The sequence below is a fragment of the Drosophila sulfurigaster genome, chromosome X (assembly GCF_023558435.1).
Source record: "Drosophila sulfurigaster albostrigata strain 15112-1811.04 chromosome X, ASM2355843v2, whole genome shotgun sequence".
NCBI classification, from domain to species: Eukaryota; Metazoa; Arthropoda; class Insecta; order Diptera; family Drosophilidae; genus Drosophila; species Drosophila sulfurigaster.
In genome coordinates, this window is record NC_084885.1 from 33,131,696 (window position 1) to 33,156,559 (window position 24,864).

Consider the following 24,864-nt stretch of genomic DNA (forward strand, 5'->3'; position numbering starts at 1 on the left):
TTTGGGAAAAAATAAATATACATAACATATATGTATGTATATATGTATATATTTATGTAAACAATTTGGTCATACTTTGAGTGCATACAAGTATAACTGAGCATAAAAGGACTCACACACTCATCAATGATTGACAATTAATTCACATTGATATTGCAGCACCTGACAAGCCAGTGGTTACTCTTCATAACCGGTATACGATGCGTTTAGAGTAACTTGATTATTTCAATTTTGCCATTTGGCTGACGCTTGTCGGAATTTGTGGACCATGTGGACAACGTCTCGCATGAGTTTGACAGCAAAGCTTTGCGCTTGTCGTTCTATCCATTTATGAATTGAGTTCATAGTCAGGAGTAACATTATTTCAAGGTGCAGAGTCGTTCGGTTGAAGCAATCATTTAAGTTCAAGTGTTTTTCACAGGGTATTTGGTTAACGCTCACTCTAACATCGATGCTGGGGTCCACAACTTGTAGCGAAGCAACTCAACTCAACTCTGCCCAATCCTAAATATCAATTTCATTTCCCTCAACAAGTCATCATGTGAGGGGCGTGTATATGTGTGTGTGTGTGTGTGTGTGTGTGTGTGTGTCAAATGAAAGGGGGAAGGGCTAAGAATTTCAAAAGGAAATCCAATTTCGCGTATTTTCTTAACTTAATCCTTTTTGGCAAGTAATCGACGTATAAGAGAAAACACGTATACGAACTGTGAACACACACACATACTTATTATGAATTGGCATTAGTGTCTTCAGATAGATGTTGTTCACTTTAAATGCACACAGGAAGAAAAAACGTGCTAAAATCAAGAATAAAATCTTGAATCAAGATTGTTTGTATTTTCAAATTGAACCAAGAAGGTTTATTCTTACATCTAGATTGAAAATCTACAAAAAATTTAGATTGCCCAATCTGGAAATTCAAGATTATAATGTTTCAAGAATTGAAAAGTCTACAAATTTAATGAAGATTGCAAAAACTTAAATTAAGATTAAACTTTATATCTTTTAAATCTGGAATAAAACATTCTTCAATCAAGATTTTAATTTTAACGTAAGATGTTTTTAATCTTAAAATAAAAATGTAGTATCAACATCTGGATCTAATATATATCAACCAACAAATTTCAAGATCAAGATTTTTTTTCAAATCTCTGTGAATTTGCTCTCCTTTGACTTTTATTTTGGCAGCAATGATGAATGCATAAAGTCTGACTCTGTATTATATATTAATACTACTTGACTACCAAATACTTGTAATGAATTTTATTTCAATTCGCACATAGCGAATTATGCACTGTAGGAAAGAGAGACCTCTGAACACAAGAACAACAAATAAAACAGAAGCGAAGCGTTGAATATCAGAAACTAAAAGGCCTTCTTACTCTCGGCTCTGTCATCTGGCAGCCAGACGGCATTTCAAGTGCAGGACGCGGATAAGACACTCAGAAGGCAAGTATGAATTTGCTCCTCGTGTTCGTATTCCTATTCGTCTTCACAGAACTGTGGAACACAGCAGATATTTGCATTCACGGGATACAATTGAAGGACAAATGTATACAAATGTTTCTTTTTTTTTGTTTTGTTGTGTTTTCAACGTATTTGCGGCTAATTCGAGTTCTATCATTCGAATTTGATTCAAGGACCGCATTTGCGAGCCCTCGAAAACAATTAACGACTCTACTCTCTTTACCCACTGTGAGTGACGACCAATATGTGTGTGTGTGTGTGTGTGTGTGGATATCCTGTGCCTGTGTGGGTGTGCGTTGTTGTGTGCTTGTGTATTTGTTTATTATCCTTGGTAATGCATGCAAAGATGCTGCAAAGTAGCTTAATACTTTATGCACGCAATGAAAAGACTTTTTACGATCGCATTATACTTGTAGGTACTTATATTTTTCGTAGATATTTCACTCCTCTATTCGATACACACAAGCAGCAAGCATAAGCGCATATATGCTTATAGATATAGATACTACCCGTTGCATTATAGTATGTTGGAGTGCCATAAAGTATGTTCGGATGGGTTTGGTTTGTCACAGTACAGCACAGCACAGCACTTGTAACCATATCGCATTTTACACAAGGGTGCATGTTAAATGTGCGACACCATTGCGTATAAGTGATACGAATACGAATACGAGCTGGAGAACGAGAACGAGAACAAGAACGAGTACGAGTACGAACGATGGGCGGAACGAACGACGAGTGGCTGAGACTGTGCATAAACTATGCAATAAATAAGTTTATTATCGCGCCGTAGACGCTTCTAGTCCCTTAATACTACTGTGCGATTGTCGCCTTTGGGTTTCGCCATTCGCCATTCGCCATTCGTCCCCTGTCCTCAGTCCTCTGAAACTTTTCCTCCTCTATTATCTCTGCTTTGTTTTCACAATTTTGACAATTTTGATGTTTTCTATTTTTAGTTGTCACAAATATTTATTAAATACATATTAACTTTAATATTTGCATATCATGTATTTGCCATCTGTGCCACACTTTTCATAGTATGTTAGCAAGTAAAGGCGAATTTATGTTAGGTACGCCGCAAATTAGCGACAACAAATTACTACGCAAATTGCTCGTTTCGGGTCGTTACAGATTTTTGAAAGTTTTAAATTAAATAGATTTTGGCGCAGCCAATGTAAAACGCTCCTTAAAACATAAAAAAAGAGAGCGAGCGCACAAAGCATTTGGTTTTCAGTTAGTTTGCTTCTTATTCTACAGTCGTAATTATTTTGCTGCTGCTCCTAATTAATACAAATGGTTTGATACACAATAAAGATTTTTCAACTTGGCTCGTTACTGGAGTTGGCCTCGTTGGCGGCCTGGCTGCGTTGCCAGTGCGGTGGATGGATGGGGGAGAGGGGGAGGGTGAGGGTTGAGGGGATTGTTGTTAGTGTCCTTGTTGTCCTCGCTACTTGCTGTTGAAGAAAAAAGTTTTTCCATTTTGAAAAGTTTGTGTTTTGTGGCGTTTCTGGTGCAGTTGCACTGATATACTTGTACTAATACACACACACACACACACACACACACATACGCGAGTATACACGCACGTACGCAGACACACATATACACCCATACACATACACACACACACACACACACGCCCTAATATCACCGCCTCTTGGTCTGGCCGTTATCTCTTTTGTTTTTGCACATTGCCTTTTTACTTTTCGACGTGAACGTCGACGTCGCTGCCGTCGTCGTCGTCGTCAACAGTGCCGTCTTCATCAACGTGCATTGTTTTTGTGTAATTTTGCAATAAACAGCAAAACAATTTAAAAGACGAGCTAGCAAACGTCGACAAAGCAAAAGGATGTAACGTTTTGCCAAGTGGACCGACACCGAGCTCCTCTTACCACCACCCTCCCCTCCCTCTTCGCCGTCGTCAATTCCTTCCCTTAACCATGCCCACTGCGGTGCCAACTGTTTCCAAACACCCCTCTCGACCCTCCCAAGCGACCAACCGCGCACAATGCTGGCCAATGTAAAAATAAAACTCAAACAAACCAGAGAAATGTCTGAAATGTTTGACTATCAGATATCCAGGAACTCATATTGAGTTAAATTAAGATATATTTAATAAACATAGATTATTCCATATTATATAGTAATTTACTTGCAAGTCAAATGTTCATTATTTTATAAGAAATTGCTAAAGTTCAGCTTCTATACGTGCATGAAAGTCTCTTAAGACTTTTCCTGCCAATTAATCGACTGCTTTAAACCTGCCTCGCTATAGGGTATAGGAGTTACTCCTTCGATGGGTGCTGGGTGCTGGCTGCTTGGTACCCTTAAGAGTTCAGATTTTAAGTGCGAGAGAGACTCTGTCCATTGTCCATTTACCAATTTATATAGCAAAGTTTTTTGCTGCTGAAATACTTTTGGTCGAGTTGAGTTGAGTTGCGTCGAGTCGAGTCGAGTCGAGTTTGTTTGCTCGAAAAGTAAAAATGTTATGCCTCCATTTAATATGTGGCCTCACAGCCCAGAGGCTGGCTGGCCAGGAGCTGCTCTGCTTCTTGGTTACTCGAAGCTGGATGCTAAGTGCAGGCCCAGTTAATTTGTTATTTGTTATTGTTAGCGTTGCCTGCCTGGCCCTGAACTGAACTGAACTGAACTGAAAACTTAGTTGTGTGCTGCTTATTGGTCTTTTTGTTTTGAACTAATTGAAATATATTTATCAAGTTTGCCTTCAATTTGCATATAATTTTATATCTAAATGTGTTTTCGTACAAGAGAAAGTTAATTATGTAAATATCCCTCTACATACAAGTATAGCATTGAATTGCATAGCATAGCAAGTATGTAGACTGTCGGCACTTGGGCTATATATAAACTCGGTTTAATAATGAACATCGCACACACACACACACACACAGATATATATTTATTCAGTCGTATTCGCATACTTTGTGTGGGCCACGTTACGTAATTACCGCAGCAGTTCTCTCTCCCTCTCTCTCTCACTCTCTCTGTGGAAATGAAGTTCTGCCGCGGTTTGAGCAAAGTGGCAGCAGCTAAACATCTAAACAGCTAAGCAGCTAACCAGCTAAGAAGCTAAGAAGCTAAACCAAGCCAAGGAATACGGAGAAAGCAGTCAGCAGTGAGCGTTAAGCTTGCTTAATGACCACTCATTACCGTTAATTGATTTCAATTAAATCACGCCGAAAAACAGCAGCTTAGACAGTACATAAAGGCAAATGCGACTGATGTAACCACAACAACTTAAACAACAATTACAAAAATAATCAGGAAACAGCAGCAACAACAACAACAACAACAACAACAACAATTACAACCGTCTGTTAGCTTCTCGATGGCTTTTCAACGATAACAACCAGTCAGTCCCACAATAAGAGAAAAGCAGTAAGGCAAAGGAAATGGCTTGAGTTGAAACAACGCGCAAGAGCGAAAGAGAGATGAGGAGGAAGCAAGCGAGCGACGGAAATGGAGTGGAGTGGAGTGGAGTGAGATGAGCCTTAAGTGTTTGCTTTGCCACATAGAGTTGCACACAATGACACGCACCAAATGACCACGCACACAGCAACACCAACAGCAACAGCCACGCCCAACGTCAACGCCTACATCCTCGAACACGTTCAAGTTCGCGTTCACGTCCGCTGATAATAAATTAAAGCATCTTTACACAATTCCAGCTGCTTAACTTAATAAAAACGCCAACATGGAAAGTGGCTGAAAGTCCACCAATCCCTCGTCCTCCGTCCACTCCTCTGTTCCCCTGTCCAGATCCGGATCCGGATCCAAATTCAGATTCAGATTCAGTGTCCAGATCCAGCTATCAAGCTGGAAAGGAAAGGAAAGGAAAGGAAAGGAGAGGAGAGTCGGCAATCGACCATCCGATGATGCTGCTGCCGCTGTGGCAAAGATTTTTGGAATAAAGTTAATTACAGCTCATTGGATATTCGTGGGGAAAAGTTGCGCCGTCGGCAACAGCGAAGCTAAAAACACTGAAAGAGCGTTTATATGTGGTTGAGGACGGATGCCGCATCTCTCTCTCTCTCTCGCTCTCTCTCTGCTCTTTTCATCCTTTTAAGCTCTGCCCGCTGAAGCAATTAACAATAAAACAACACTTTTCTAATTGGATGAAACGTTTTGCAAGTTTTGCATCCGATATGCTTCGCTGGAAATGCGCGACGGCATCTAAATTAAATCCAGTACTTAATGGTCGACTGCTGAAGCCTTTACAACAACTCAAGCTCGAGGTTTGAGGTTTGAGGTGTGAGGTCTGAGGTGTGAGGTTTGAGGAGGATGAGAAAGTGTCTATTCCAGCGCAACTACTTGGCTTAGAATATGCTTTGAAATGAGCTAATTTCGAGGTAAGTGCGTGATTAAAAAATAACTAATAATTATTGCAAGACTCGCGACTTTCTTTAATCACACTCACTCTCAATTGCAGCCAAAGCAATTTAAGTTTGCAAACTTTAAATGTGTTTAAAAAAAAACTGAAACAAACATTTTCGACAACAACTGGTCCGATTATATATATAGATATATAGAAGATATAGAAGTACGTGCGAGTTCGCAGTCGTCTTAACAATTTATCTAAAAATAACATTATATGTTATTCCTATCGGCGGCAATGTGTTGCTGCTTTACTGCTTTTCGCAGTTGCATTTCTCCTTCTCTCTCTCTCGCTCTCTCTCTCGCTCTCTCTCTCTTTTTGGGTGTTGCCACTCGCCTTGGTGGAAGGATCATTTTGCGGAAAATGCAAAGACACATTCTTTGGCACTCTGCAGTTTTCATATTCAATAGCAGCAGCATTTTCCGACAGCGACGGCCACAACAACAACAACAACAACAACAACAACAACAACAACAACAACAACAACAACAACAACAACAACAACAACAACAATAACAACAACAGCAGCAGCGACTATGTACAAAAACAACAACAAATTAATACAAATAGTCTGCACTGGTATTGGCCATAGATTATACTTTTGTGGACAGTTTTCCACTTGTCGGCTGGCTATCCTATGCCAGTCCTATGCTAGTCATTGCCCATTGCTTAAAGGTCCATCGCCTAGGGCTTATCGCCCACCCGCTACCCGCCACCCGCCACCCTCCCACCATTCTTTACCCTCTTTTGTACTTGGATGTTTTCGTTTTTTTCTTCTTTCGTTCGTCGCAAGAAGCTTTGCGATATCTTTAGCTCGCTCCACTTTCCTATCCCACTTTGACTATCCCATGCTGCTATCAGCGCAGTCTTACGTGCCACTTGCCACTTGCCACTTGCTACTTGCCACTTGGCCAGCTTGAAGTTGCCTAATACATATAGAGAGACTGTGTACACTTTCATTACTCACTTATTTCATCGCAGAAAGCACACACAGAGAAAATAAAGTTCTAAAATCAAGATTTTGTTCTTAGTATTAAGTATTTTGGTAAAGAACATTAAAACTCATCTATATTTCACGAACATTTAATATAAGACCCAAGTTCGTATTAATAAGAAGAAAAAATCTTATAGTTTCAAGACCAAAAATATATATCGTTTTTTTTTTATCATCGATTCGATATAGCCTCAAATATTGATACAAACTTTATAGGATTTTCAATGGATTACAAAATGTTGATCATAAAAATGTAGCAGATTTTAGACTAATGTTCATAGCTTTAAGAATATGTTCCTAAAGTGCTCTTATTTTAAGAACACCATTTTGAAGACGAATTTTATTGATAGAAGTTCTTAGAACTTGTTTTTTTTCAGTGCACACACTCTCAGCTAAATATTTTCTGTAAGTATGTTCATACTTACATAGGACAAGTTGATACATATAGATATTATTTATTGGAATTTTTGGCTTTTGAATTGAATCAATAGAAAGAAACTCGACCCATTTTGGGCGACGCACATTGATAGCGAAAAGTGAAAAACTTTTAATAGAATTTCTTTACTTTATGCTCGAGTATTCGAGTATTCGAGTAGAAAGAAGAAAGAATACTTGTATCCAAAATGTTTTCAAGTTTTCATCTTGTGAAACTTCAGCAATATTCTTAATTAACTGAATAATGATACATGTGCTTGAAATCCAGCCAAGAAATCAATCTGCTCGCTCGCTTTTTGCAAATAATTACCTGTGCGTGTGTCTATTAGTTGATGTGCACTACTTCAATTACGCAATTAGCGAAAATATGCACGCATATTATATTTATCCACTCGTGCTATCTCTGGTGTGGTCTATCTGTGTGTGTGCGTGTGTTCGTGTGTGCGTGTGTGTATGTAAATTCATCCATTTAATGACAGTCCAAAATACCATTTAAACAAGAGAGAAGTATTCAATTTTCATGTTGTAACTTTTGCTTGTTTAACTACTGGCTCCAATTTATTTGTATGTCTTCTAATTTGAATTGTCGAATCTGTTGCACAATTATGTGTGCGTATGCGTGTGTGTGTGTGTGTGTGTGTGTATCTGTGTGTGTGTGCTTATGCCTATGCCTGTTGTTTTGTGTTGTGTTGTGCCATTCGTTGTGTACCATACAAATGGTAAGCCAAAATATGGCGTTATAATAATTTTCATAGCAAAATTTACACATGCATAATTAATTAGTATCAAAAATTTAATACTCACACTTTGTATCTGCTTAAATATTTACACTTCGTGCCAAATTTGTATGCAAATCGCTTTGCTACAGACTGACAATAACACACACACGCACAATGTCTTGCAATTAAAAAATGATACACTCGGCGGCACCTTCGTAGAGACAGAGCAAAAGGAAAAGCAAAAGACATTTCTTGAGTATAACAATTCGTCTCTCGTCAACAAATCGAGCCACCCGCTTGCATGAATATCGTGCAGGGTATTATCAATGGAAGGCAACAAAGTGTGCTCAATTTTGGTTTGCAAATTAAAGGACAGCGATGCCCATCTGTTGCTATTCAACTGACGAGCATTGTGCCACTGCCAGCACAGAGCAAACAAAATCGAAAACGGGTTGCTGCTGCTGCCGCTGCTGTTGCTGCTGCCCGTTGGCGGGAGCCATCGCCATCGCCATCGCCATTGCCTCTAGCTCTTTCATTCGCCATGGGTCGCCGTGCCCTCTGCGCGTCTGCCTTTGGCAAGTGGCAACTGGAGAATGGAGAATGGAGAGAGTGGAGAGTGGCAAGTGGGGCAAGGGGGAAGGCTATCGCTGTAGTTGTTGACTGGTCGGTCACTAACTGGTCGGTTGCTGGGATGGTTACTGATGGCGTTGGCGTTGGCGTTGTTGTTTTCCTCCTCGATTTTTTGTTTTTTGTTTTTTGTGTTTTGCGCCTTTACCCCAAAAACCCCTTTCACTGTTTGCATTTAACGAACAACGCCACAACGACGCTGCAGCGGTGGAAGCGGTGGCAGCGGCAGTAACAATAAGGGCAATAACAAGCGTGCTTGCCGCACATTCCGCGCCAAGGCCGGTAATGGGCTGTGGGAGTAGTAGCGAGTGGATTGTGCTGGTGTCGTGTCAGGAAGCTGAAGGTGGTAGTCAGTAGTCATGAGAGAGAGAGAGAGAGGAGTGTGTTAGTGTTAACGCGAGTGGTAGTGTTAGTGTTAGTGTTAGTGGGGCTAATAAAAGCCTCGTTACAATGAAAACAAATCAAATCGACGCCGAAGCCATCCATCAAGTCAAACCAAACCTGAGTTCAAATGAAACGCGGCTAACGAATACCAGCAACCAGCAACCAGCAAACAGGAAGTAGTTTGAATTTCCGGTGTCACTCACCCCCATCCATCCACTGGCCATCCACTGAGCTCCAGTCGCATCACATCGCATCCGCAAAAGCAATAGCAATAGCAATAGCAATAGCAATAGCAATGGCAATGGCAATAGCGATTGTACTCCACACTCTCCATGCTCCACGATTCCTCATTCGAACTGGCAAAAGAGGCAGCGGCCAGCAATCGCGTTCAAATTTTCAAATTGATTACGGGATACGATGTGGAATGGGGATCAGGATTGGGGATTGGGGAAAAGGGAAAAGGGAGCGCGGAGTCAACTCAGTTTTACTTTGAAATGCCATTAAAATGTATTTACAAACGCAAATTGATAGCGATTTTGGTCTAGGTTTCGGTTGTGATCCACGATGTGTTGAAGCTGCAGCTTAGCTGGCGATTTGGCCAGACTGCGTGCTCTGCTCTCCGAAGTCCGGAGTCCGGAGGTCGACAGCCACAGCGACTGCAAAGGAGCGAGGAGGAGAGGCGGAAGAAGATACGACACGACCATCATTTTAACCATCTACCGATTTACTTGTAACATACGTTAACGAAACAATCCGACGGCTGTAGCGGACATTGAATGCCCAGACTTGTGTGCGTGTGGAGCAAATGTAATTTACACGTTATTGTCAGAGTTAGTCTTTGATTTTTAATACGACTTTTTGCACTTGCGATTCATTTGGATGGGTCAAACTCGTATGCGATAATTGGTTCTCTCTTTGACCTCTTGTTATCTACATACAAGTTCAGCACAGGTGATAAAATAAACTCATCTTCGATATTTGGGCATTTACTACATACTCGAACTGCAGGTGACAGCTTTATGATATTGAAATTAAGAAGCCGCTTCGAGCACTTAATTGTTATTTATTATCTTCGCATAGAGGACTCGGGACTCGGGACTCGGGAGTCGGACAATTAATTCAATTGACAAAAGCAATAAGCTGAAAACACTGAGCATATGCTCACGTTTAACATTAGATTGTGGGCCGCCCATTTGATTTCATTGCCACTTGGCTGCCAATTGGCAACAAGAAGGCGTGTGGCAAGGCAAACAGAGAGCAATTTTGCGAGGAGCCACGACGACAATAAAGTTAAACTGCAATTATTTTCGAATGAACTTCATTTGAAATGCAATTTGAGGCATGTGTCTAATATATGCAAACAATTTACTAGCTCTGCTCTGGCTCACAAAAAGGGCACGTAGGCAGCCAACGAGCCAAGGACTTGAACGAGGCCAAGACAACATGCTTTTTGGCATACGGCATACGGCATACGACATACGGCATAGAGCATAGACAACACCAACAACAACAACAAGACTCACATACTACATACGATACAATGAGTACAACTGTAATAGCGACAGCGAGAACAACGACAACAACAACAACAACAACAACAACGAGAACGACAGCAGCGATGATAAATCAATATGCAAAAAGGAACAGTGACGAGCGAGTTTCGCTTGGATAACAAGAAGCAAAAAGGAGAAGAATAAACGTGGCGAAATGATAAAGAACTCGTCTCGCCAGCAATATCGTCGTACTACGCGAGTACTATGAGTGCTCTGTGTCCCACTGAAAACAGTGACAGCAAACAAAACAACTTGTGGGAATGTCCCGCTCCCCGTTCCCCGTTCCGCATGCCCCATTCCTACACCCTTCCCATTCACATTACCATTCCTATTCCTCTTCTCATTCCATTCGTTACCCAGACGTACCCAATTTGCTACAGATGAAAGCTAGTATGCGTACTACATGCAATACAAGTACACTCGACGAGTGTGTGTGTGTGTGTATGCATATAGTTAAGCAGTGCGCGCGTGCGAATTTGATGTATGTATGTATTACCCTCTCTACTCTGTGTACACAACTCCGAGTGTGTGTGTGTGTGTGTGTGTGTGTGTTTAGGTGTAGGTGTGAGCGCTGACAGTAAAAGTGAGCAATAAACATACGCGATTAAATTCATTATGAACACTTGAACAGCAGACAATGTGAATATGAAATGACAAACTGATTGTTGCTCTATGTCAAAACGTGTATGTGTTTGTATGTGAATGTGTGTGTGTGTGTGTGTGATTGGTTGTGTGGATCTCACTCTAGAATACGAGAACGAGTGTGAAGCAAAAGTCTTCAGTCCTTGTTATTGTTGCCTTTTCTAATTGTATTTGTGATTGCACGTCTGCACACACACACACACGCACATACTTGTACAAGCATGTGTGATTGTGTGTGTGTATGTGTGGTTACTAATTGGATTTCAGATATTCAATCAACAAGCTTCCGCACTGAATTTCGCCGATTTTGTTGAAGAGCACAACTTGCTAAGCACATATGGTGTCCTTGCTTGCATATCCTGCAGCTACAGAACAAAATTGTTGATCTCCAAATAATATAAAAAATATATACACGAGTATGAACATGTGTACAATAAGTATTATTCTGTGAACAGACTTATTCCTCAATTGGCTGAACCATCGAGAATGAAGTGTAGAATATACGCCCTGACTCACGCCAAGGAACTTTAGTTTTAGATTTCTAATTTCATTATTAATGTTCACAATTAAAATTGTAAGATGAAACAATAAAGTTTACTTACGGTAGTATCCAACATGATCGAAGCAAAGGGTCAAACTGCAAAAGAGTAAAAACATAAATTAATATATGTATATAATATAATATTGTATTTATTGTAATGTTAACTAATTACAGTAAGAAATGAAATGATTTATCGCAAAGAGTCCTTCTTCTAGTACAATATTTTATTTGGTTGATCAATATTGTTTTATACACTTTTTACTATGGAATAAAAGTCTCTTACAATTCCTTGTAATGAAAGATCGTATGAAATCATTTCTCAAACCAGATGTAAAAGGAATATGTGCTACTTAGAATTCGACACTATTCACATAATATTTAGTAATATCTGCATTTTACAAGTATTATTCGTCAGATACTATATTGTGCACCTTATTATGCACAATTCTATAAAGATGGCAAACTCAATCGAAAATTTATACTATATGAATATGAAAACTGGAAAAAATTCTATTTTTTTATCAATAAAAACGAACGAACTCATAAGTGTACAAATAAATGTATGTATTTAGTTCAAATTATTACTGAGCGGACCAAAAAGGTAGGCGTGGTTAGGCTGCAAAGCTTCATAAAGTTTTTCCTACTCGGAACAGTTGTACAACTGCTCCCGAACTGTTGTGCAGAGTTTCAAACTATTGTTAGCAATTTATTCTGTGTGAAAAAGTCGATGCCAAAAATGTTAATGTATGTGCCCCAAATTAAGTGTGTGTACTTGACTAGGCGGCGGACCGAGATATTAGAGTGGGCGAAAGGGATAAGTGGGCGTGGTCAAGCAGTAGAGCTTGACACAGACTGCCCAGTGTAGAAGAACATGTGTGAGTGTGTATGTGCATGTTCTTTATGAATTGCAACTCAACAGTTCAGCTTCTACTCAACTATTACTCAACAGTTGACCACTTTTTGAAGGCATTACAACTGATCGAGGGTAAAAATGGCATGCCAAAAATTTTAGTGTATGTCTGCCAAATTGTGTGTGTGTGCTTGACTAGGCGGCGGACCAAGATATTAGAGTGGGCGGACCTGCTGAGTGGGCGTGGTCAGGCAGGCGAGCTTCACAAAGATTGCCTAGCTAATCTAATCAATTGCTACTCAACAGTTCATCTATTACTCAACTATTTCTCAACAGTTCTGCACAATTTGAAGGCATTGCAAGTGATCTTCGAAGTCAAAAATTGGCTTGCCAAAAATTTTAGTGAATGTGCCCTAAATTAAGTATGTGTGCTTGACTATGCGGCGGACCGAGATATTAGAGTGGGCGAAAGGGATAAGTGGGCGTGGTCAAGCAGTAGAGCTTGGCAAAGTTTGCCGAACATAGATTCGCATGTGTGAGTGTGTATGTGCTCATTTCTAGTCAAATGTTACCTAACAGTTTCTTCAGATCAACTGCCTCTTAGCAACTGTTACTCAACAGTTGTGCAGAACTTAAAAGCGCTGTTACTGATAGCTTGCTAAGCAATTCGGTGTAAAAAGGCCTTCCCAAAAAGTAGGCCGCTCTAAAGTAACAGCACGTATGTTTGCCCGTAACAGCGGATTTCAATAGTCGATGTGTTAAGGCATTTATGTACATACATGACTAGGCAGGGACCAAGTCTGTCTGTCTCTGTCTGCTACTAGAGATAACATGATATTGCGGTTTGCGTAATTATGGGATTAACAGCGTCTGTTAAATGTCTGCTAAGATTCTGCACAATTACTCCAATGAATAAATTAAGTATACGTTATCCACGCAGTACGGTCAAATTGTCATTTTATTTCCATGCATTTTCTCAAGAGTTTGAAAGTTAAAGTAAATCAATAAAACACAACTAATGACAATAGCGTAAAATATGGTAAATGACATGCACATGGCACACAATAATGATGCCAATAGCACATTCATTCACATTCATATCATCGGGATATGCAAGGAGCACATCATGGTCAAAGCGATCAAATGGAGTCTATAAGGAGATGCATTAGTTTGGCTGCGTTTGTTAGCCGTATTGCGGGCTATCCATTCCCGATAACGGTAGACATCGGTATACACTCCGGCCGAGTCCGGCTCGCCGCAGCCAGTGCCAAAGGAAACTATGCCCACCACTTTGCCGTCGCACATTAGCGGCCCTCCCGAGTCACCTTGGCAGCTGTCGACCTCGAAATCGTTGGCATTGGACGCACAAACCATTCCCTTTTTGAAGCCAGCAATCTTGGAGCACCACGCGTTCGTATTGATAGTCACGTCACCATTCACTGCCTCATCTGGCGTGGGGCCATACTACATAGTATGGAGAAAGCAATCAGAGAGAGAGAGAGAGAGAGAGAGAGAGAGAGAGAGAGAGAGTTGCAGAGGTACGCTTCGCACTTTCTCTTTAAACCCACCTGAATCACTGTGCCCCAACCTACGACTGTGCACAACAGTCCAGCCGTTGGATCCCGATCAACTATTGGTATAATCGTGGCGAAAGTGTCGTCTAAGCGAATTGACTCCTTCAGTCGAAGAATGCCAATGTCGTTGGCAAGCGTTGAGGGAGAGTATTTGGGGTGCGGCCTCACTTTATCCACATTTAGTTCTTGCGTGTTTCCCGTTTTGACCAAGCGACGCGGAGTGCCAGCCACGATCTTTACTCGACTGGGTCGCAGTTTGGCCCCACTGTAAACGTAAGGAGCTGCTTAGGTTCAATCATATTTGAAATAATATAAAAGCATGAGTTTGCTAGCTCAAGTCAAATAACAGATTGTCCTGTCTTGTTCCTTACAATGCCAGAATAATTGATTTAGACACCTCTTTTGATAAGAAGAATTCTATTGAGAGGAGATCAAATTTGAAATTTATGGCATAAAATTGTGTAAGATCTAACTTTCAATCGCCTTGCTATTCAACATTCTTCTAAGAAGAATAAGAAGAATAAAATGTAATGCAGCTCTACTCAACCTTAATGCCAAAGACCTCAACTAACTATACACAAATATTATGTTGTTTTTACTCGTAAAACATACTTGATGAATAGACAATGTGCCGCAGTCAGAATAGACCTCGTCGATATTATTGCGCCACCGCAGAAGTGATTGTCTCCGAAATATTTTCGCTCTTTGTGCGATCGAATCGAAACAACGTATTTAACGAGAAGATTCTTTTCCGGGCGATATCCGCCGGTTACCAGAAAACGAAAATCGTCATCATCATTGATGTCGTTCAAACTCGAATTGGAATATTCTCTGGGTTGTAGGCGATGTTTCTTGTGTTTCAGCCGATGCTGGATAGAATCACTTTGAAACTGTAGTTCATCTACGATCGTCATCTCATTGGCACTGTCTTCATTATTCGCAAAACGCTTTTGTCGCAGATTCCTCGAGATAGTATCGATCGGATCGCGCTTGTGGGATTTCGTGCAATTCCAGTGCAAATCATCGCAAGAAGCTGCATTCTCCGCGCAATAATGTATTAGTAAGATAGTGAAAACAATGAATTTTGAGGTATACATTTTGTGAATTTTCTTTTTGACAGTCAGCCTGAAGCAATAATGATTTCGATTTCTGGCAAATAAAAGGGATTTGTTCAGAGACAAGTGAAGAGACAACACTGAGCCATAGGCGTAACGAAAACTTGCTCACGCTGTTGTTGCTCGCATTTTCACTCGCCAAGTTTTACGTGGGTTTCCCTCACTACAACATAATACATACTGCTGTAAAGAAAATATGTGGGACCGAGTCAGGGTCTTGGTCCGGGTCCGGGTCCGGGACCGAAACCAAGGCAAAGTAAAAGCATTCTCGTATTCTCGCGACAGCGTTTGAAAAGACTTATGAGTATGAATGCGCCCTCTGCGTATGAGCTGTTGTCGTTATCATTAATTTGCAGCTTGCTTTCGTAATAATTTACAAAGGATTTTCTTCACTTTTTCTTGTTAGTTTCTGGGCGTCTTTTTTGCCAAGTTTATAAGTTGAGTTGTCATTATGTCCTCTTAGAAAGACAAATTTGTGTATGGGCACTTTTTGCACTTTTTGCACAGTCAAACGCACACTTAAATGAAAATGAAAATAAAAATAAAAAATTGTGCGCATATTTCACATGGGCCGCTTATCTTAACAATTTGTATTTGTCTGCTAGATGTTTTGCCCCGTTTAAAGTGTGTGTACTTCCCTCTCCGACTACTCAATTTTTCTAATGTAAATAAATTCTATGAACTGTTGTGTTCACTTTATAGTGACGAACACAAACGTACGTGTGTCTGTTAATAAACTTCGAGTTAATTTCTATAATTTGTTTATATGATTTGTGTGAATATTAAGCATGAGAACAATCCCAATCCCAATCGCAATCGCATTCGCAATCGCCAAATTGCCACAGACACTCTTACACATGTTGAGTTTCCCGCAAATATGCGTGTCATAAACATCATCGGTTGGAAATTGTAAACAATTAAGGTTTCGCTCTGATCTATCGGATTGAATGACTGCTTGCACCTGGTTGCCCTAAGATAGCAGATGCCAGGTGGCAGATAGCAGACGTCACAACACAACACAACACTCGATGGTCGACGCTCTACGCTCGACACTGGACATCAGACATACATATTACTTATGGAGAATAGACGATGTCAAGGCATTGATTATTGTTGCCTTTTGCAGTTTTAACTAAAATGCATTTACTGACAACAACAACAACAACAACAAGTGAAGGAAGAAGTGAAGGAAGCCCAGTCGAGTTGGATTGCCAATACTCGTAGACAACAGCTGTCGGAACGTTGGCGCCTTGTGAATTTGCCAGACACGCAGAAAGAAGCAACGACGTTGCACATAGAAGAGATGGAGAGAGGAGAAGAGAGGAGAGAGGAGCGATGTAGGCAGTGTGTCAGGCCAATGTTGCCATTGCCAATGTCGAAGTCGGTGTCATTGTTTGCATACATTGATTGAATTTGTTCACGCCATTAAATTTGCAAATTGCTATCAGCAACTTTGCATAAACTGTAGTGCAAAATTTTACAACACAACTCGGACCTGGGTGTCCGGCATTGTTAATGCTTATGACGGAACCAACAGCATTTACTTCACTGCTCTGGCCAAAGTGTTGGTCTTAAGCAAGTACCAGCCGGAGTTGGAGTTGAAGTTGAAGTTGGAATTGGAGTTGGAGTTGGAGGCGAGAGTCCAACTCACAGTCCAAGTGAGAGCCTTTCTATGCAGGCATGGCTTTGTCTGCTTTGCCAGCCACGTCCAGGTGCAGTCAATAAACAAAAGCAGCCATGAACTTAAGCTGCACACAGTTGCAGTCGCAGTCGCCGTCGCAGTCGCAGTCGCACACAATATCGTATGTGGGCGGCATCCTTGTGTACAAGTCATTAACTATTCATACAACATGCTGCCTCAATAGGCAGCAGATACTGCTTCTATCTAGCTCAGCAGAAGGTCGCTCCTCCACCATATGATGACACTTTTGATTTCTGTTCAGTCCTGTTCGGTTCCCTTCTGCTCTCTTCTATTCTATTTTGACTGCTTAACAGGCATGGGCAGAAACAGGGGCAGAAGCAGAGGCAGAGGCAGACAACTTGCTGGCCGTCGGCTAATTGCCCACAGTCTATGCAAGGCAACCGTACGCCGGAAATTTATTTAACGACCAGTTGAAGCTATCAAAGCACAATAAGCATAATGCCAAGCCGACCTTTGTCTGATTCGTATTTAACAGGCATAAACAGTGCTTAAGCTTTCACAGCTTTTTGCACATAAGCTGCAAATGGGAAGCATGAAAAACGATTAAAAGAACCCAGAAAAAATTTAAATTATGTGCCCCGTGGCAGATTGTGCTCCTGCTACTTCCCCGCGCCCCCCTCTGCCCACCTTTGACTAAATCCATTGATAATCATTACGTTATACGCGATGATTACTCTTAGACCTTAATTATAGCAGACTTGGTTTGTGCTTCGACAGCTAAGTTAATAATAATATTAAAATTATGTTAAACGGATACGGAGATTTCTAGAGTCTAGATATTTCGCTCATTCGTTTGTTTGCAAATAGACCATGGTCAACAGATCGAACAAAAGGCGGAAAATGATTATTAAAATCCTTGCGTTATTGAACTCTTGCTACTTTTAACGTATAAACTGTATATATCGATTATATTCGCTTGGCAGCGCAGGTGTATTATTATGAGTGTGTGAAAGTTATTATAAAAGTTATGCAGACATTGAAATCCATCCAAATTTATATCTGCAGAAATTGAAGCTTTAATTTCGACTTCAATGCACATCAAAATTGAATATTACTTTAATGTGCATTCTGACGATGAATGATCTATAGTACGAGTAATTTTGACACTAATTAGGCATGTATTCGATTACAATTGCATTTGCAGTTTGGTTTTTATAAACACGCAAATCACATTTTCTTGTTAATTCAATCATAAATGTAACACAACATTTTTAATGTTGAGTGGCATAATTTGTTTGGATTTTCTGGAATTCGATATAAGTTCGTTAATATGACGACAACCTTGAGGGATTCTAATTACATTTCTGCCGTGCAACTCAGCTGCAGATGCGAGATGCAAGATGCGAGATGCTGCATCTTCATTTTTACAAGTATGGACAGATCTATTTGCTGGCACAACTTTTGCACGGCTGATTAAGTTTCACATTGCCATCGGCTACACTCGACTTGCCTCGACTCCCCAAGCTTGTGCTGTGCAATCCCACTGAAGCGAATAAATTACATTAGTTGCAGAGAGGCTTACGGATTATCTTATTAACTGTTGCCGCATCTTTTTCATCTTGTTCATCTTGTTGCTGCAAGTGCACCACACTATGACGTCACAGAGTCAGAGAATTCATAGTTACCACAATACTATATATAAGACATAAAACATTGCGATGCGATGCGATCTGCAATCCAATTAGCTGAATAAAAGGGACAATTTGTCATTTTTATACCCACTACCCATAGGGTAGGAGGGTATTATAACTTTGTGCCGTCAGGAAATGTATGTAGCAGGCGGAAGGAGCCATCTCCAACCCTAGAAAGTATATATATTCTTGATCAGCGTCGATATAGGCATGTCCGTTTGTTCGTATGTCCGTATGAACATATAATTTTTTTTCGATAGCACTTTTTATGCTTGCACGCAGATCAAGTTTGTTTGAAATACTTTTCATGCCCACTTCCACCCACGGAAATCGATAAAAATCGAACAAAAACCGTAATTTTGAATCGTATTTCGGAGTAGATAATAATAACTATACAAATATAGGTGTTGGTACATTTTTTACTATTTTCAAAATGGTCAGCGGGTATCTCACAGTCGAGCACACTCGGCTCTAGCTTACTTGCTTGGTTTCTAATTTCTAAGCTGTCATGCACATATGAAATACATTTCGACTCATTGAAGACTTTTTCATTAGAGACCTAAATTCGCAGTAAGAGTTTTTTCGAAATTATAAATACATAGATAGTTGGTAATTCTGGAGATTGGCGAGCAAGCTATGTATGTGGATTGTAAATTGTAAATTATTAAATTAAAGCAAAGTACAACTGACAGTGAAATTAATCAGTTATTTGAAATTTTTAACTTTGCACAGACTTGACAATGAAGAGTGCGACAGCTAGCAGCAAAACTCATGGTTTATACATAAGATGGAATAGAGCACGGCACGCTCATGTCCTCATGTCCTCAATTATATTGTACAAACAATTTTTGAAACTCTCACTCTGAGCAAGTTGGCAAGTTGGCAAGTTTGAACCTTATTCTCATGGTGTTAAACTTTGGTTGCTGCGGCGGCGCCCACTGTCACTGCATTAGATGCCGCAAAGTAGATTATTATAATTTCCTAAATAAACTAACTGTGCGGATTGCAGACTCCCTTTTGCCCAACCCGACGAGAGAAAAATAATATTTTACTTAATATATAAACATTGACGTAGAATTGTGCTCGTCATGTGTGTGTGTGTGTGGGAGTAGTACATACATACATATATCCATGATGTGCTTGTATTCAGAGTTGAACTCAAGTTTGTACTCAGTTGGATTGAGGCAAATATCTGTGTGGTCGCCAGTCAAAGTGTATGTTGGTGTTAGTGACGTAGACTTTTAAAGCGGCTGGAAGCGGCAGAAAAGGGTTCTGTTCTACTCGACGCAGCGTCAATCAACTATTTCCAGCTCCAGCTCCAGTTCCAGTTCGAGTTGTGACCAACCCAGCAGCACCGCCTCCGTCTCCGCCCGCCTCGCCTGGGAGCGTAAGCATATTAGGCGGTTCCGCTATGCAAGTCTGGGGCATCACTAAAACGTGATGTTGAATCCAATGTGATGCTCAAGCGTGTGAAAATACCAAAAAGACGTGTTGCCATCAAATGGTTTCAATGTGCGGCCACTGCCGCGTCATTTTAGCCAGTTGGCCCCACCCGGGATGGCCTGACTGAGGGGTAGGGGATGGGGATGGGGATTGGGGACTGCTCTGCTCGGCTCGGCTCGACTCGGGCAAATGTGATGGCAATATGCGATGATATTGTCTTGGCTGGCGATGGCGATGGCGATGGCGCGTGTGCCGTTGGTCGTTGTGCGTATTTATGGCATAAGTTAACAGACACCGGAAGTGATACATCAAGAACACGCGCGGTCGATGCTCTGCTTGCTCTATGTGCATTTGCTTTTTACACGTTTTGAATTAACCTCAAATCAACTTATAGTTTACTTCACATTCGGGACATGCCACACTCTATGCTACACATTCATACCATATGATACATATATGTTGGTATATAGTGATGTATTTGTAGTCAAAACATTTCTCTCAAATAAGCCACGACTTTAGTATTTATTTGCAGACTGTGACGACTTTACACAAGTAATGGTATTTGAGAGTATTAGAAAGTAGATTACGTAACATTTGTTGAAGATTTTTTTCATAGCTCACTAATTGAATCACAAAGCTTTGGGTGAATGCTTTTTGCTATACTAGTAATTAAAATATGAATCTATGATATGATATACAGTTTGCTTATCACATATGCATAGGCAAACATATGCTGTGCGTATTAACTTATTAGTTTTGCAAATGAGCCTTGAACAAGTAAAACTGCTGTACACGATGATACAAGTCAATGCTGACTGCTGACTCATGGAATCAGGGTCAAATGTTTTCAGCATCGTTGCGCAAAAGTTTATGATCCCTTGGTCAATTAAATCTCATGGCTGCTTGGCTGCAAAAATACGAGTACAACAACAACGACAACAACAACAACAGCAGCGGCAGCGGCAAAAAAGAAGCCCGCAAAGCCCACAAATTTTCACACACCCATATGTCCATATGAAATGAACGGACATGGACACGGTTGAACTGGATTTGTGAGCCTATTCGAGATTGAGGAATGGGTAACTTGATGTTGTTATTGTTGCTGCTGTTGTTGCTCTGGCTCTGGCTGTGGTTGATGTTCTTATTGTTGTTGTTGTTGTTGTTACATCGCTTAGCATTTCGGAGAGGGAGGGGGGAGGTGGCGAATCTTGTCAATGGCAGGCGACACTGTAACAAAATCAGCGCCTAATGTGGAACTGTCCACAAAGGTCGCTGGTACGTGTCTCTGGATCTGTCGTTGGGTTTGTCTGTGTCTCTGTCAGGTTTGTGCGTGGTTGAATTTATGCGTGCGTGCGTGTGTGTGTGTGTGTGCGTGTGTGTGTGTGTGCGTTGAATGTGACTGTGGGTGTGGGTGTGTGTGTGTTTTGGTCGTTTGTGGGGCAATATACCATTGCAGCAGAAATGCTTAACTTTGAGGTCGGTCTCCCCCTCTTCTTCTTCTTCTTCTTTTGCCCTTTATATTTTGCCACTGGTCCGACACAGACGTTCGCAAAGGCAAAATAAATTACCACTCCTGTTGTTTGTTTTGTTATTGTTATTGTTGCTGTTGCTGTTGTGCTTTATGCTGGGGGAGAGTATGTATGTGTGTGTGTGTGTGTATGTGTGTCCCCTGGTCATCGTCGTCAACAAACATTTTGACACTTGCTTTAAAACCATAAATGTCAGTCAGTGTTGAGGCTTAGCCAAGTTTAAATACCTTTGGACAGATTAAAAGTGTCGTTAACCAAAATGTTTGCAGCTTCGACTCTACTCTTTTATGCATGTCGCTCTCTCTCTCCCTCTCTTTCTCTCTCTCTCTCTCTCTCTCTGTGTGTGCAAAACTATCGCATCGCGTAATTTGGAGAAGAGGTCGTTGTCCTCGCCAATACCCTTTATGCTCTCAGGAAGATTTTATGCTTAGCTTTGATACGTTCGTTACGTGTATTGCATTTGTGTTTAGCTTTAGCATTAGTTTAGTTTATAGAGAATATGCCACAGAAGCAGAAGCATAGAAAAGAGCACAAATACATCTGCATATTTTTTGCCTGCTTTGAATAATTACCATGCATTAAACCCGAGGGTCACTTTTAATTACTTTCGGGAAGGTCAACTTGAATAAGTGTCAATGTGTGTGTGTGTGTGTGTGTGTGTGTGTGTGTGGTGTTTGTTTGTTTGCTACTCGCCTCGGACTTGGACTTGGACTTGGACTTGGATGTTAGTCGTCTGTCTGTTTGTTGGTCAGTTGTCAGTTTGGGGTCCTATTTAACTTGTGTACGTTGATGTTTGAGCTTAAGTTTAAGTTTGAGTTTGCATTATTGATCGCTCCAATTGGCTACACGTTGTTGCTTCTTCTTGTTTCTAATGGGTCGGAAATTATAGCAAAAACTTTTCACATTTGTTGGCCATTTTGTGGCTGGCCAGTTGCAAGTTTCACCTTCCAGCTGGCTTTCTAATTCAGCCACTGCCAGTGTTGTTTTAATATTTGCATGCCAAGGCTCTTACGCTGGTGAAATTAAACATTAACTCTCTAATTTCCAACAGGCTGTAAGCCGATAAGTATGCTACACTTTTTTTTTCAAATACTTCCTTCCCAAGAGAAGGAGATCAGTGATTTTGAAATTGACTTTTCAACGTGCGACTGTGAGTGAGAGTGGGAAACCGGCAAAGGACACACTTTGAGCGTTGTCCTTAACTATCCTGCGAATTGAAGTTTACCTAAATGCACCACATACTACAACTTTCGATATCCGTTCTTGTCTCGCCCAAGTACTCGTTAGTCCTCCCACTACACTCCGTCCTTCGTCCTTCGTCCTTCGTCCTCCGTCCTCCGTCCTCTACTCTGGCTGCTGTTCGTGTGCTGATTGAGTGTAAACTTCCGGCGCGTGTCCGCTCTAAAATTGGCTCAAACAGTGCGCGTTTCAGCGTTTAATGCTCTCGGCGTGGGATGCGTGCATGTATTTGGTTATTTTGCGTGTTTTTGGCTCGGGTCGGGTGTTTTTGGTTGTTTGGTTGTTTGGTTGTTTGGTTGTTTGGGTATATAAGAGTGTCATTAGCTGCAAAAAAGTCTACGCACAATGCGTGAATAATTGGCTACGGCAGGCAGACAGCAGACAGCAGACGGCAGACGGCGATAATTTAAATTGTGAATGCCACTAAACTTGCCCCATGCCCCCAAAATGCTTCATCACAAATCCTCTCGCTGCTCTGTTGGGTCACACCCTTTAGTATGTAGATATATGTATGTATATATACGTGTGTGTGTGTGTGTGTATTTATATGTGCAATGACAGTCTAAACGATAGATTTGCCCGAGAGCGGCGACGCGACAATTTTGGCATCACCGTGGCAAGGCTTTTGCTTTGGCTTTTTGTCATTGCAAAGATTTATTTGATGGCATATTGTTGGCAGGCTGGCAGGCAGGCAGGCAGCGTTGTTATTATAACTTAATAAGCGGCTAATTGTTGTTAATCAATTGTTTAACAGTTTACAGCTTGTTATTGCCATCACTTGTTTTTGTTGACGTGAATTATTTGCATTTTTGCACATCCATTTTATTGGCTGATAGCACACATACTACGTGCTATTGTATTCCGTCTGTTGTCTCTTGTCTGCAATCCACAGTCCACAGTCCGATGTCCGCTGTCCGCTGTCCGTTGTCTGTTTTCTGTTGTTACTGTTTTTGTTTCACAGTGCATTTGTTATTTTTGTGGGCTCATTTTAATTGCAATTGTTATATGCAGCCGTTGTATTTGCATTTGCTTATATTTGTGTATTGTACTCGCCTGCAATTCACTGATGCAACGTTTTTTCTCTTCTCCTCGCTTCTGGATGGTTGGCTGACTGACTGACTACTAGATTGACTGACTGACTGACTGACTGTCAGGCTAATTGGTTGGCTGCCTCGTGGCTGATGATCTTTCCGACTGCTTGCATATTTGGTGGTTATTATAACGCCCAAAAGTGTGCTATGGCCGCATTAAAATTAACGACCTAACAGGCCTAACAGTTGCTGTTGCTGTTGGTGTTGCTGTTGCTGTTTGCTGACTACAATTACTCGTATTCTCCTGTTTTATTGTCCGTTATAATTAAATCATTTCATTTTGTGCATTTAACAATTGCATGTCACCAGCATCGCATCGCATTGCATCGCATCGCATCGCATATGCAGTACGTAAATAAAATAATGATTATTATGTTCTTTGTTGTATTCCTGTGTTGGCTGCATAGTCCACAGTATTCGACTTTCACTATCAGGCTTTCCAGGATTAACTGCATTTTTGCCTGCGCTTCCATAGATAGACGTGCGAGAATTCGCTATATATAATGCTTCCACCCGATATGCATAATTCACAACACGACCATACATGCATAACATACATACATACGTATATATGTATGCCAATACCTATTACATATGTAAGTAAGTACGCAAATAATTATTTATTAAATGACTCATAAATGTTAATACACGGTGCGATGTTGACGAGAAAATACAATACGAGACTGTCCAATGTTATGCTACAAAATAAGAGGTTAACACGACAAGGAGAAGGATGAAGAGGTGGGGGAGGAGGAGGAGTTTAATGATCGAAGCTCACTCTAGCTAGCTAGAGCTCCCTAGAGCTGTTGAATTTTAAAATATTCTTAATTACCTCTCCAGATTAAATTGTAAATGCAACTTTCTTGCGCATTTAAATTTCGATCCCAAGTGTAAATCAAGGTTCACGTTAGTCAGCCACATGGCTCCATGCT

General features: G+C 40.8%; 1 protein-coding gene across 1 annotated transcript; it reads right to left on the reverse strand.

Moving 5' to 3' along the window:
- Positions 1-13,587: 13,587 nt before the first annotated feature.
- Positions 13,588-15,332, reverse strand: LOC133848830 (serine protease 1). The gene is made up of 3 exons (XM_062284525.1): positions 14,795-15,332; positions 14,177-14,447; positions 13,588-14,072 (listed from the first exon to the last, which is right to left on the reverse strand). The coding sequence occupies exons 1-3, from the start codon at positions 15,277-15,279 to the stop codon at positions 13,704-13,706; spliced, it is 1,125 nt and encodes a 374-aa protein (XP_062140509.1). The 5' UTR covers positions 15,280-15,332; the 3' UTR covers positions 13,588-13,703.
- Between the last annotated feature and the right edge of the window lie 9,532 nt (positions 15,333-24,864).

Bases quoted from the DNA above. Each gene is read 5' to 3' on its own strand.
- LOC133848830 (XM_062284525.1), bottom strand. From the start codon at position 15,279: ATGTATACCTCAAAATTCATTGTTTTCACTATCTTACTAATACATTAT. The intron at 14,448-14,794 runs GTATGTTTTACG...TTACGTTTACAG, and splicing joins GCACATTGTCTATTCATCAA to TGGGGCCAAACTGCGACCCA. The intron at 14,073-14,176 runs GTGGGTTTAAAG...CATACTATGTAG, and splicing joins GTTGGGGCACAGTGATTCAG to TATGGCCCCACGCCAGATGA.